We start from the raw sequence: 12418 nt of genomic DNA on the forward strand, positions 1-12418 counted from the left end.
TTGGTGGGAATGCAAACTTCTCCCAACACTCTGGAAAACAGTATGGAGTTTCCTCAAAAAGCTAAAAATAGAACTACACTACAATCCAGCAATTTTGCCACTTGGTATTTACGTAAAGAATACACAAAATACTAATTCAGAGGGATACGTGCACCCCGATGTTTTTAGCAACATTACCTACAATAGCCACATTATGGAACCAATCCAAGTGTGCACTGACTGATGAATGAATAAAGAAGTTGTGATATGTACATATATCTCCACCATAAAAGAGAAAAATCTTGCCATTTGCAATGACATGAATGGAGCTAAAGAGTATTATGCTAAGTGAAATACATCAGTCAGAGAAAGACAAATATGATATGATTTCATTCACATATGGAGTTTAAGAAATAAGACAAATGAGCAAAGGGAAAAAAGAGAGCGAGCGAGAGAGGGAGGCAAACCAAGAAGCAAACTCGTAAAAGTAGAGAACAAACTGAGGGTTGCTGGAGGGCAGGTGGAGGGGATGAGTGAAATATGTGATGGGGATTAAGGAGAGCACTTATGATGAGCCCAGGAGCAGGGGGTGGGGGTGGTTATGAAATGTTGAATCACTGTATTGTACAACTGAAGCTAATATTACAGTGTATGTTAATTGGAGTTTAAATAAAAACTAAAAAATAAATAAATAAAATAAAGGAATTAAAAAATCATGAAGTCTTAAATGCAAAAACTTTGCCCATTTCTGTAAATTTTTAACAATACTTGGCAAGCATAATAGAAATTAGAGTTGGAGAAAAATTTGAAGAGCAATTAGCTCATCTATTCCATTCAATAATCCCTTCAGGCAATTCCATGACATTTGAAGTGGGTAGTTTTTTTTTTTTTTAATCACCGTTGATTCTGAAATTTTAATAAATAATCACAGTTTCAGTCAAAAAATGAAGTTCTGAACTTTCAGATTTATCCTGTGTCTTGAATATGCCAACATGTGTCCTATCCCATGGCGCACACACATGGAAAATGAGGAAATGGAAGAAGAAAACCTTACATTTGTAAGGGAGATACACTTCATAACACTTCCCATGTCAATTATATTAGTTGATCCTCAGAACTGTGAATGCGCCAGAATGGTTAGTTTCTTCTATTTTCAGAAAAGTAAATAGAAATCCAGAGATATTCAGTAGCTTGCTTGTCTAGGGTCACGTAACTAAGAAGGAGCAAAAAGTATGGCAGAACTCAGTCTTTTTAAAGTTAAAATTTTTATTCGGCATTGTATGTCCACTGTCTCCTGATTTGATGTAAGGATTTCTCAAGTTTTTCTTTTCCAAGAAAATAATCTGGGCATGGTTGTAGAGGGCTTATAATTTACATTTTACACAGTGAACATGAAGTGAAGTTATCAACAGAGGAAAAGCCTCATTGTAACTGATACTTCTTCAGAAACCAGGGCATAGTTACAGAGATGGCAAGCGCCTAATTATTCGGTGAAGGAGTAATTTCTGGTCACTGTTCTTATATTTAGAAAAAGGCTGATCTGAATTGATGCCTGCTTTACTGCTGCACTTCTGATTTTTAAGGCTAGGAGCCCACTTTTCAGTTTGACTTATGAGTAGTAGTAGGTATGTACTTTCTAACTGCCATGAACAGTGAAGGTACAGATGTCTCCTTTTGCTGTTTTTGTAAAGAAATCAACATACACTAGGAGCATACATGATGGCAAAGAATTCTCTCGATAAGAAGGGGAATAAAATACAAATAACTCTGCTATATCCAGGGGCATGCAGAATATATTATTCATATCTTCTACTTGAAGAATCTTCTACCTGAAGATTCGTATATTCTACTTCCTTTTTTTGGAAATACAACCTATTCCAGACATGTGAAACCTTGACCACTGTTGTTGCATTCAAATTAGTAATTTGAAAGCTATAAAGGTTTATTCAATAACTTGATTTAATGGTTCACTAATTATCAAAACGATAAAAATGTATTCATTTTTGTAATAAATGTTTTTGATGACAGTTGTATAGAAAGCACTATAAAAGACGCTGAGATGGAGAGGACATTTATCCTGTCCCCAAAAGAGTTTACAGAAAAATAAGAGATTTGACAATATCTGTCAATTACCATAACGGGAGACGGGGTATGATTAGAAGGGATGTACAACAGGGGATGGTTCATGATCAATGGTGAGCAGGGAAGTTTTTCTGGAAGAAATGCCATTTACATAGGATCTTGCAAGATAAGCAGCTTTCACTAGGCAACAATCAAAGAGAATTCAAATGGCAGTTAAAAAAAAAAAAAAAGAAGAAGATAGCCTGAGAAAGGTGGACAGCGTAAGGCATTTTGGAAGAATGTAGCATAATAATGCCTGGACGTTTCTTTCTGAGGTAACAAATATACTTGATAACATGTAATATAAAATTATGTAATGAGTTATTAAATGTATGGTTCACATTGAAACATAACATTTTGGCAGGCTTTACTAATTTAAACTAATATCCTGACCCAACATTTTTATGAGCAGGCAATTAAATCTGTACCTGAAAAATAAAATTATAATTTTAATTACAAAGTTTTACTAAAATATTATCTGGCTCACTAATGATGCTGAGTGTCTGAACAATCAGATACATCAAATCACTGTCTTTCCACCAGTATTGCATTTCTGACAGACATAAAAAGTCACAGCCTGTGAAAGTTCCAATTTCCTAAGTGCGCTCAGATTAGAAGTATTTCAAAGAAAGCATCAATTTTATAAAGGATAAATGAATATGAATCAAGACGCATTCTGTTTTTGAACTCCACAAAGCAAATATTTATCTTGGTTACAAAGAATCAAAAGTTACGGCCATTTTCATAGTGAAAATAAATATTCATATTCCAATTTTAACATCAAATGAAAATAAAAAAAAATTATGAGGAACCATTTCTAGGTATTCAAGGGAACGTAAGCTAGTTTAGGTCTGAAACTTCTCCTCCATTCCTTTGGTACCTCCTGACTCTGACGGCAACTCTCCCCCTCAGCAGCAGCATGAAGCACTCAATCTTGTCCAGGCCTGCCTGGCTCTACATCCCTTTTCTGAACATCCAGTTTATGGATCTGGGCGTCCTACCTCAAGATTCAATATTCCCCCATTCCACTTCTCCCTCTCTTTCCCAACTAGAAGAAAATAATAATGAGGATTATTATATAGCCTTCACTCTCCTGATTCGGTAAATAAAAATAAGTAAATAAAAATGCCTCGGCCCTCAAAGTCAGCTCCTGGACATAGACAAGGGGTCTACCAGGATTTCTTGAATCTCATTACATGGTCTGAGGTAGACCTACTCTGCCAACTACGGTCGAAAGAACATTGCTTTCTTTTATGCTTCCCTAAAATATAGAACCTTCTTTCTCTCTCTCCTTTGGCACTTGCCATCTATGACTTTTGTATGTACTAAGAGGTTACCTTATCCTTTAAAATGTAAAGCTGGTATGTTTGTCATTCCACATTCAATGCGTGGTCTAAGAAGGTTCTTGTGAAAACTTCTGTGTATTTACCTAGGGCACATTCTCTCACAGGAACTTCTGCCCAGTCTCTGTTTTGGTGAACTTGGAGCTCCATGCGTGCATCTCAATCTCTTTCCCTCTTTTCAGTCCTGACCCACATGGAAAACTTTGTCACTTTTCCATGATCCCTCTCTTTGCTTTACCCTCCTCAAAAAAAGAAGTTTAAACGATATACCAGCAGCATTTTGTAGGCAGACTTGACTGTTCCAGACCTGCAGGTTGTTCAACCCCCTCCCCTCAGTCCTCTTCTTGCAGCCCTCTATTACCAGAGATCCTCTGGCTCTGCTGGGAAACTCACTCACTTTCCTGTTACCGGGCTCAGTAATTTAGCTCTTAGCCGCCTCATCGGGGTAGTAGGGTTTACTTTTGTAGATCCAAAAACCCATTAATGTCTCTTCCTTTAATAGCCAAGAAGAACTGTCAGGGGCATTGCTGGCCCCCTTCCTCCACCAGTCTCTGCACAGGAAAGAGAGCAATAGGGAGATTCATTTTCTCACTGATGAAAATTTTGCCCCTGCTCCCATCTTAGATGGCCGCGAGAGGTAGGGTAAGTTTTGGTTTTAAATAACGTATTCCTCCATTGCACTTGTATGCCAGTTATTTGAGGGAATGTCCATTTTTCCCACGACAATCCTAGCTCCTTGAAGAAAGAGTGAGGGACTTTGCAACATGCAAGCACCTCACGGAATAACAAGGTGCTTTGCATAGAGTATTTCTTGAGGGGGAATATGAATGCATGGGTAAGTGGATGAATAAGGAGAGGATTTTGCAATAGTGCATATACTCAGCGTACACTTAATACTTGATTAGTGGTCTGTGTGAGCAGTAGTTTGTGGGGTGGACAATATCCAATTTGTATGCTGTCCATATGGTCTGTATGAGCCACTCAGTGAGATTACTTCTTAACATATTTAAATGTTAAATGTTTATAGAGAGCCATTAGGAGAAATAATGGACATATAAAATTATACTGAACCCTCATAACATGAAGGATCTAAATAGAGTTCCTTACTTTCTGATTAGTATAACAAAGTGATTAAGTATATGAAAATGAGAATAAAGCAAATCCAGTGCAAATCTTGACCTGTCACGTGTAAGCCATGCAACTTTGATAAGTTACTTAACCCCACTTTTCTTACCAGTAAAATGGCTATCATTAAAGAAGAGGTGCCATGAAAATTAAGAGAGAAATAATCAGTATAAAGCATCAATTCACTTAATGTAGTGTTTCCTATATGATCAGCAAATACAGTAAGTCACGTATAATTGTCATGACTACTATTATTTGCAAAGAACAGCAATAACCTGACCAGTTGATGATAAAGAACGTTCTATGCATCCATCTGAGAATTTTTTTTGGCTTCCACTGACAGAACTTACTAATTTTTCTGATTATCTGTAAAGTCAAATGAAATTTTGTAATTGTCCCTCATTCCAATTATTTTCAGCTGTGTTCAAGAAGTACAAACTAAACTATATGAGACATCTGTAGTTCAATGAGATCAAAAGAAAAAATCAAAATATTCTCTTATTTTACTGGCAAAAAAAAAATGTCAGATTAGTCCAAGTGTAATTCAGTCCATGGCACACTTATATATATTTTACTCTAAATTGTGAACAGGAGCCAGTTGTACAGTTCATTGTAGCTTTTATTGCCAACCATTGGGAACATGGATAGGCAAATTATTTCAATGATTCATTTAACTGTCTTAAAATTATATCAGAAAAATGTGAGAACTCTCTTAAGACAATGATATGAAAAAAAAAAAAAAGATTTAATTCAGTGAGTGGGCTGTACTGTGATAATGTGCTGTCCAAAAACTATCACTGGATTTCAAGATTGCTGTGTAAATTTTCACTGGGACTCAGTCATCTTTTCCCTTTCTGCATTTACGGTTGCCAAAAGCCATGGTGATTAGTATTTGTGGGCCTGATGGAGGTTTCGCTGGTCTGCAGGGTGCTAACTGCCTCCACTTTGTCCCTTTGTATTGAAGTCTTTATCCACAACTGTGTGGACCTCTTAGCTCCATATAAATCCTAAATCCTGTGAGAAATACGACTTCATCAAAGGGCAAACAGGATCCCATGCTGTTCTCTCTCCTCACATTTATGGATAATCAATGTCCATTTAGTTGTGTTCTCTAATGCATGGTGTCTGCCCCATTACATAAAATGAAGAATGTTAATAGTATTTATTAAACTGTTTCTGATTTCATAAAGCTAGAAAGGCAATTTTTAAACGCAGAAAAAGAAATTGGTAATTGCCAATACATATAATTCCTTTCATATCACAAATATATAAAAAGCATATATTCCTAAATAAGTACAATCTTAAGTGTGTCAAATCTCCAGGAAATCTCTATCAGAGTTAGATGAAAGATGGGAAAGAAGCTATATTTGGAAAGCAGATGAAAACTCCTACAAGCAGTCAGCTGCTTCCTATGAACAGTGTATCTGGGGAGACTTCTGTTCTTCTTTTTTGTGTAAAAACAACATTAGGTTTGATTCTTTTCTAGCCTGATACATGTCCCACCATCCCATAAGGACTTGGTGAAAGGGGAAAAATTCAAGAATAGAGAGTTCCAGAACAGGATTTAAGGAAGGGACTATAAAGAATATGGGAAAAAATCCTAACAATTAAATAGAAGAAACTGACCTCCCATCATGGCACATGGCATGGCACATGGACAGATGAGAAAGAGTGTGAGTCATAAGATGAGTTCACACATCCCTTTACATGCTCTTCCAACAAGTGTTCATATTTCATACAAACAAGAGAGAGCAAGTGGGAATAGCTAAAACTATGTAGCCTATACATTAACATAGGTTATCTCAGGAGCCAATAGATTTTTATTTGATAATACAGAACATATTCATGAAGAAATACATCACAGTGTCATGGTTGGTCAACAGGTAGAAATATTTTGGGGTTCCTGGGTGGCTCAATTGATTTAGCGTCCAACTTTGGTTCAGGTCATGATCTCACGGCTTGTGGGTTTGAGCCCCGCGTCAGGCTCTGTGCTGACAGCTCACAGCCTGGAGCCTGCTTCCTTAAACAGAAATTACCTGGAGCGAAGTATAATCCTGATATTTTTTTTTATCTTTGCGACAGAAAAATCAACACATAAAAGATTATTGATTGCAGTTTTGACTTTCTAGTCCAGACCTCAGATCTGAAATCAGATAGCAGTATTTAAAGCAGGTTTGTTTGTTTTAAATATTGTTTAGGTTTATTTATTTTGAGAGAGATGGGGACAGGGTGAGCAGAGGAGCGGCAGAGAGAGGGAAGAGAGAGAATCCCAAGCAGGCTCTGCGCAATCAGCGTAGAGCCCAATGCGGGGCTTGAACTCTCGAAACTGTGAGATCGTGACCTGAGCCGAAACCAAGAGTTGGACACAACAAACCGAGCCACTCAGGAGTCCCTTTTTTTTTTTTAACATTGTCTAATTACTTTTGCTCCAATCAGTTCTTATATTCAAGCAAATAGTTTCTTTTTTTTTTTTTCTATTTGAAACAGGTCATGTTCTCTTGCCTTAATATAAATTATTTACATTTCAAAACACAATGTAGAGTATCTGCCTGCAGTTTCCTATTATAGCAATTCCTTTTCCTGTTTATTTCTTCTTTGAGAAATAGCCTTTTGTTTTATGCACGATGCAATGCTCAAACCAAAGGTAATTTGTATTACTTTTTGACACCATATACTCTAAAACTGAGTTCTCAACACAGAGTCCCAATATGATAGGAAAAAATATGTTATTTTCCTTACTTTATAAAAAAAGGGGACACTAACTCCCAGGAAGGTTACGTGACTTGCCCAAAAGCACGTAGCAGGGAGGAGAATATAATTTATCATCCCTAAACTAGTATTTTATGAAATCTCATTTCCTCTTAACTCTTAAAGGCATTATATTTACAGCACTATCATTCTGGGTCCTTTTGTTCCTTCTGGAATAATTATTTTTGATCCATACCTATGATAAACATTGAAGAATGGCATATTAGACCAGTCTCATAGAAGAGGCAAAATTAATATACAATATATATCTCCTTGGTAGAATAGGGGGAAGTTTCTTGTAGTACAGTACAGTTGAAGACATACAAATCACCTTGGCATCCTGTAAACGTCCAGCTTGTAAAACCAATATAATTAATTAAAATGTATGCATTTACAGAGTATTAAAAGAAGTAAAAAACTAATGGTCAGATTACAACATAGTTCAACATGCAACCATCTTTAAGAATGCCTTATTTCTTTGTGTTGTTCCAGGGCTCTTAGTTTCTGATAACAGAATCCACCTTAGCTAGTTTAAGCAGTAAGGCATCTATAGAGCTATACCGAACCATCACAAAGAATCATTAGGAACATCAGAAACATCTACTACAGATTTGACCTGAGCAGATTGCTTCAGACTCTAATGATGGTGCAGCAACTTTTTGATTCTGCTATAATTGAAATTTTTAATTTAAGATGCTGCGTATTACCCACTTCCAGCCCCAGAAACACCATGCTTAACAGGCTTGATTAGGAACTCGTCGCTCTGTCGACCCCCAGAAACAACCATCTGATTCTACTACCTAAGCCAGCAAAGGACATTTTCCACATCAAGTCTGTTTGTTCACCGAGCCCAATTACAAACCAAAGGTCAGGGAGATTTTGTCTCATTGGAGGAAACTATATCATCTGTCTCAAACTAATGGGAAGGGAAGCTGAGGAATACAAGTTTGTGCATCCTACCTTGAGAAGGCAGCATTCAATAAGGCTATCAAAATGTGAGGAAAATTTTTAAAAGACTTTTGACAAATGGTCCTTTAAAACTGTGCAAAAATACTGCTCTCATTTGTAGATGTATATAGAATAGGAAGAAAAAATTAAGTACTAACCATCTACTAAGTTTTTGCATGTAGATTACCCATAGCCCATTGGCTGTCATATCTTCCCTTGGCAAGGAATTCTGAAGCAAGTTTTATTTTAAAATTGTAAAAGGTGTTCATATGTTTTAGTTGTAGTTATTTCCGAGAGTAATCAAAGGAGACTTCTAAACTTAACGTTCTTCAAAGCGTCAAAGTATCTCTGGAATTAGTCGAAACAAATCTGTTTGACAGGGATGTGGTTAATGAGGCATATTGCTTTCTCAGCTTTCACAGTTGCACTTTTGTTAGGCTTAAGGTGCAGTGCTAAACTTTATTTGCTTCCCTTAACTATAGACTTCCAAGCTTGCACATTTTTGGGGGGGTAAAAGTTTTTTATTTTTTTAATTTTTTTTAATGTTTATTTATTTTTGAGACAGGGAGAGACAGAGCATGAACAGGGGAGGGTCAGAGAGAGGGAGACACAGAATCTGAAGCAGGCTCCAGGCTCTGAGCCGTCAGCCCAGAGCCCGATGTGGGGCTAGAACTCACGGACCGCGAGATCATGACCTGAGCCGAAGTCGGCCGCTTAACCGACTGAGCCACCCAGACGCCCCAGAGTTTTTTAATGAATATTTCTTTATTTTGAGAGGGATAGAGAGAGGGAGGGGCAGAGAGAGAAGGCGAGAAAGAATCCCAAGCAGGTTCCACGCTGTCAGCGTAGAGCCTGACATGGGGCTCAAACTCACAAACCATAAGATCACAACCGGAACTGAAATCGAGAGTTGGACGCTTAACCAACTAAGCCACCCATGTACCCCTCTGTGTTTTTTAATGCTTATTTATTTATTTTGAGAGAAAGAGAGAGAGTAAGCTTTTTTTTTTTTTTTTTTTTTACTTTAACAAACTGCTATTTCCAAGTAGTTTGTTTTGGAAGATATTCTTCATCAATGAAGAGACGTTATTTTGCCTTGCTAATTAATCTAATCTGTGATCTATTTTCTCTCTCTCCTACATGTTGGTTTGAACACATAAAGTTGAATAATCAGGGATGCCTGAGTGCCTCAGTAGGTTAAGCATCTGACTCTTGATTTCAGCTCAGGTCATGATCTCATGGTTCATGAGATCCAGCCCTGCCAGTGGGCTCCATGCTCAGCATAGTTTCTCTTAGTAGTCTCTCTCTGTCTCTCTCTCTCTCCCCCTCTCCCTGTCTCTCTCTCTGCCTATCCCCCATTTGTGTGTGTGTCTCTCTCTCAAAATAAATATTTTTAAAAATAAATAAAGTTAAATAATGAGGTAAAGGGGAGAATATTACTATCCAGATACTATCAACCATGGGATCATACCAGCAAAATCTTGTTTTCCTAGGAGGTCTGCCTTGTCTAACTGGCAGAGTATGTTTCCTGAGTTGCTCGTTTGTACTTTTGGATGCTAGTTTCATTCCATTATTACATGAATAACATTGAACAAATCATTTAAATTTTGTTATATTTTTCTAGGGCAGTAAAAGCTAAAGCTGATATGCGTGACTTTTGCTTCCCAAGAATGTTGGTAAGATGGAATTGATGGCATGAGCACATGTTCTGTGTTCCTTTCAAGGAATGTATAAGACAAATACTGAACTGCGATCACCTTTGGGTTGGAAAAGAAGGTCCATTCTTCTTTGTTTCTGTCGACCCTGCATCCTCCCTCTTTTCCTGGGTAACGGCATTCATCCTTGTCTTTGAGGATATCATCTTTCATGCTTCATATATTTCTGAAGGGGTTACCAAAGACAGAATCTCATTGCCGTCGTCAGGGGTGTGAACATATACTTCAGGCCAAGTTTATTACATTTTTTTTTCAGTTCCATGACTCTACTTATCCATCCAAAGGTTTGAGACATAACTAAAGCCAAGTCAATGTGAGCCTCTCCCTGAGATTGTTGTATGCTGGGGGAGACTGTCTCTTTCTTCTAGGGCAACGGTTCTCTCCAAACGTCAGTAAACTTCAGGATCACCTGGAGGGTATATTAAGACACAGATTGAGGATGGGGAGTGAAGGTCCAGGGTTTCTGAGTCAGTAGGTCTAGGATGTGACTCTGACATTTGCAGTTCTAATAAGTTTCCAGGTGTTGCTGATGCTACTAGTTCCAGGGAAACATTTTTGAGAACCACTCCCCTGGGACCACTAAGATGCTGTGAGCCTAAAACTACTAATGATCAATTCCTCTGATACATGGATAAAGTCTGTTCACTTTTTTGGCATGTACTGAGGCCAAAGCTTATAGAGGTGGAGGAAAAGAGAGCAAAGAAGACACAAGATAGAAAGAGAATGATGAGGTCACCACTTAGGCTCTGGATCCAGTTGACCCAATACCTGGTTCCATCTCTACTTTTCCCAGTGATGTAAATAATTAAGTGTCTTGTCTAGGTTGTTCTAATTTGAGCTGACATTCTAGTTTTTGAAAATAAACAAAAATTCATATTCCCTCAGTTTCCAAAAAATAAAAGGAAATTTAATTTGGTAAGATCATTTAATGACACAAGTTAATTTAAGTAAAGCTCTGGAAAAATGTATGGCACTGAGGCCCTGTTTGACTATGCAGGAAAAAAATGTTCAGGCATCTTTCTATATAATAATATTTTGTACCAAAGTTTTTCAAGTAGGTTTGCCACTTCATGTGTCATATGCTGGAATATATTAGATAGTCCACAGGATCAGTGCATCCCTGATTGGTTTCTTAAGAAATAGATACACGTAATTATTTTGAATTACCATTAAAGATGATATTTAATTTCAGCACAGCTTTTTCTCTGATCAACATTCTCAGTTGGGTTTTGAAATAGTTCATCAACAGAGTTCAAATTATAATAATATAGGGGCAACATAATATTTCACTCACTCACAAACACACTTCTAGGGCTCTCACTTGGAAAATACCCAAAAGGAGGGGAGAATCTGTCATTTTTTACATATTTGCCCTCTCCATTTTAGTAATTCTTGAATGACTCCCATCATAGAATCTATTCAGAAGTTTAAATTCCTTTCCAAAAATAAAAGTAGAAGGGCATAAGAGAGTGGTGCAGGGAAGGTGCAGGAGAAGAATTTTGATCATACTGCTAGGTAATTAACACAATAAGCAATGCCTTCTTTGCATGAGCTCTCAATCCCCCTACAGAGCCAAAATCAAAGACTTTTCATCTTTTATTTTGCCCCCATTTCTAAGGATCTTTTCTTTACACTTTACTGAAAAGTCCTCCATTTCTCATTAATGCTTTGAGTACAAAGCCAGCTCGGGTGATGATATAATTTTTCCCAAGTCTAAATTAGGTTTCATACAGAGCATTACAAAGTCAAAAGGCAGAACTCATGCTGCTCTGCTATTTTACCTAGGGTTTATACAAACTAAGAAGCATGGAGTTTCAGAAGTTTGCTTTTTTATTTTCTTTTCCTTTTTTAAATCAAATTTTTGTAGTTAACTTAGCATTTGTTACAGCAAAAATAGCACGAATGGTCAGTTTTGACTATTTTTATCATTAGACTGTTTTTCCTGCATAGATTACAAAGAACACATAGACTTTCATTCAATAGAGAATATTTGTGTATGTGGCCAAGGAAAGCCCTCTAAATTTTAGCAAAAACCTTCTGTGTATTTGCATCATATGAGACTCTACTAAATTCAACCATGTGCTGCTATTAAAGCCCACTTTTTATTGGTTTCTTGTTGTTCTGGGGTTTTGATTAAAAAAAATCATCTCATTCTACAGACATTGCTGGTACTAAACTTGGCCATATACTGGAATGCGCATCAGAATTTTGCATCAATTCTTTAACATTCAGTGCTTTAAAATGTTGGCCATTCGTCAGCAAACATATATGAAATATCTGTTTAGAATAAACATTATATTAAAAACAGTTGAGGATATAAAAGTTTCCCTTTCAAGAAAGTTCCAATCAACAATGAAAACAATATACACTATACATGCAAACACACACAGGCACACACACACACACACACACACACACACACACACACACATATGTACA

General features: G+C 37.0%; 1 protein-coding gene across 3 annotated transcripts in view; it reads right to left on the reverse strand.

Annotated features, from left to right (window-relative positions):
* TINAG (tubulointerstitial nephritis antigen) overlaps window positions 1–12418 on the reverse strand; it is a 180114-nt gene that overhangs the window by 70787 nt on the left and 96909 nt on the right. The window contains exon 11 of one of the 3 annotated variants that reach the window (XR_008298554.1): window positions 10022–10145. The exons of 1 other annotated variant lie outside the window; for it this stretch is intronic. Coding sequence is in view for 1 of the 2 variants with exons in the window: in XM_053222670.1 (XP_053078645.1) it covers window positions 10122–10145 (24 nt within the window). In the remaining variant the exon portion in view is untranslated. Of the gene's footprint in view, window positions 1–1855; window positions 10146–12418 lie in introns of those variants that run through there. One more of the 3 variants, XM_053222670.1, reaches the window with a different exon arrangement.

The sequence above is a fragment of the Acinonyx jubatus genome, chromosome B2 (assembly GCF_027475565.1).
Source record: "Acinonyx jubatus isolate Ajub_Pintada_27869175 chromosome B2, VMU_Ajub_asm_v1.0, whole genome shotgun sequence".
Taxonomy (NCBI): Eukaryota; Metazoa; Chordata; class Mammalia; order Carnivora; family Felidae; genus Acinonyx; species Acinonyx jubatus.